The following is a 2,470-nucleotide window of genomic DNA, read 5'->3' as shown; positions in this document are numbered from 1 at the left end:
CACCAGTTTGGGATGTCCAGCATGAACTCAGTGTTTCCATGGCAGCACCTTGCAGCCCAAGGCTGGTGCAGTGCCTGTGCTCCTGCTGGCAGGAGTCAGTCGCAGTTTGGCCGGTGTAAATCACAGTGCTCTAGGTAACAGGAGGCACGGGGTACCCTATTCCCCACTCATAAGGCAGCCATACCACTCCAGGAAATCTGTTTCTTTCTTGAAGCTTTCAGGTGGTTTGTTTTGTTTTTTTTGTGGTCCTATATGTCCTCTTAGTTTTTACATTGTTTTTCTACCTATTTAAAAGGAGCAACATGCCCAGATTAACAAGAGTGATCAAGTAGGCAAAGAATAAATGTCCACAATGCAAGCTCTACATAGGTTTACAGTGTGCTGGTCATGCATAAACCCCTACAGACCCTGGCAGGCATTTAAACATTTAAGTTGATGGAAGATCAGATTGCTAATGAACTGACTGCTGAATGGACTGTAGCCAGCTTGAAATCACTGGTAGGTTCTGCTTCTGATGTCATAAGATTAAAAGTCATGTCAGTGGTCATCTACTTTAGCCCTTTTTGCTTTCAAGGAAAGATGCTGCAAGAAAAGAACAGAAACACTGCTTAGCAGATACACCACAATTAGAAAAAAGTTAGCTAGAATGCTCTCAGTCCTTAATCCAAAATTAAATAAACTCTTACACAAATATCCACAACCAACTTCCCCAGGTCTGCTTGTTACTGGTACAGCTAAATAACCCACATGCATCCCAAAATGACATTCTGCCTTAGTATAAATTAGCATCTTCTAGTACTTCTGCACTCACTGCAAGCATAAGGACTATTTCCCACCTAAAGGAAACCCTCACCCCAAACTTCAGCCCATGGAAAGGTCATATCATAATGGGATGTTGTGTTGTGCAAGGGATGTTAAATGTAAACACGTGAGTCAAAGGAATAAGTATTCCAGGAACAGATTTGGTACAACATTGGCTCAGCTCCTTTTCACACCATGCTTGCAGTGTGTCTCCAGCAGCTGAAGACTCAAGGGTCTGTCCTGCAGGGGTCATTGCTGCCTTTGTCAAAGGTGAAAAACAGGCAGAAAATACTCAGCTGCTTAGTAAGTTCATTTATGGATGGGAAGTGTCTGGATAACAGATGAATTCTCCAAGTTCAGCATAAAAATACCCTCTCTCAAGTCAATTACACAGACAGGGGCCAATGCTGTTGTACACTGCAACCACAGAGGTATGTCCTGAGGTGCTCCATGCACCACAGAGCTCTCCATTTTTCCAAAACCCCCAGGAAGTGAAGGAAAACAAACAGATTCTCAAAAAAGTCCAACAGTGTAGCAGATGTATAAAACAGAAACAGCCATTTTTGCAACATGGCTGCTCATGTGCATGAACAGATCTCGTTTTGCACAGGTCTGATATGTATTTTTTCCACTGAGTACTTTGAAAATGCTTCACTAATTTAGAATATAAAGCTCAGTAGTTACTGATCTCCCATGGGAAATTTACCTGCAAGATCAATTTGGCAATCTGTACAGCATTTACATACAATGTGGCATCCACAGCATGAGCATAACTCACATTTAGATAGCAATTTATACCAATCCAGTTCTCAGAATGAGCAGTGAGTATGTCTAGATTGATAGGTTCACATGGGACAGAGTTGATGAAGGATGGTGACTATTAAAAGATACTTGTGCAGAAAAGTTATACATATCACACAGCAAAAAGTGCAATAAAGGTTTGTACAAACAGCAGCTGTTCTTTGCCATTTCAAATCTGAACAGATTAGAGCTGATTATTTTGCAGTAAACATAATCAATGCTCAAAGCTAAAGAAAGGCTTGGGATTTGCACAAACATTGTTAAACCTGCAAAGAGTCTAAAATTATTGTGCAAAGCCTGGCCACTGCCCAGCAGCAGTGCTGCTCAGAGACTACTACCAAGCCAAGTGCTCATAGTCAAGTGTAAAATGGTTGAAGGCTTTGTTTACCAGAGTGTAAATGAACCACTTTAACCCTGAGTTCTGTCTGTTGGCTGCATAATAGGGAAAAACTTTCATGCACCCATTTATTATCCCCTTCCTTTATATTAAAACCACTCCAATGAACAAAGCCAAATCAATTTTTGCCCCCTTAAACAGACAATAACAAAGCACAAACAGTTAGAAGTTCAGATACAAGAGCTGCCAGAGCAGCAATGGTACCGTTTGGCCTTTATGCCGATTCCGTACCGTTCCTTGCTGGTAAAAGTGAGGTGCCAGTTCCAAGAGCCATGAGGATTCAACAGCAGTCACATCTCTCATGTAGTATTTAGCAGTCTGTATGACCTCATTGTACACTACCCTAGGAGAAAAGAGGAAAAAAAAAAGTGTTTGCTGTAAAGCAATGAGGGAGAGCTGAATAACAGCATATTGAGACAGTTTCACACACATGCTGCCAGAGGTGGTGTGGACAGAGACAAGAGAGTCTTT

At 41.6% G+C, this 2,470-nt stretch overlaps 1 protein-coding gene across 1 annotated transcript in view; it reads right to left on the bottom strand.

Moving 5' to 3' along the window:
* Positions 1–280: 280 nt before the first annotated feature.
* The window catches only part of DHX35 (DEAH (Asp-Glu-Ala-His) box polypeptide 35), a gene marked incomplete at its 5' end in the record, with an annotated part of 25,124 nt that continues 22,934 nt past the window's right edge, over positions 281–2,470 (bottom strand). Inside the window, 2 exons of the mRNA XM_009082742.1 lie at positions 281–582; positions 2,231–2,342. Coding sequence (XP_009080990.1) covers positions 538–582; positions 2,231–2,342 — 157 coding nt within the window. The remainder of the gene's footprint in view (positions 583–2,230; positions 2,343–2,470) is intronic.

Source organism: Acanthisitta chloris, unplaced genomic scaffold (genome assembly GCF_000695815.1).
Source record: "Acanthisitta chloris isolate BGI_N310 unplaced genomic scaffold, ASM69581v1 scaffold26279, whole genome shotgun sequence".
Classification (NCBI taxonomy): Eukaryota; Metazoa; Chordata; class Aves; order Passeriformes; family Acanthisittidae; genus Acanthisitta; species Acanthisitta chloris.
Note: the sequence above shows the minus strand (reverse complement) of the source record. Positions and strands in the feature narration are given on the sequence as shown.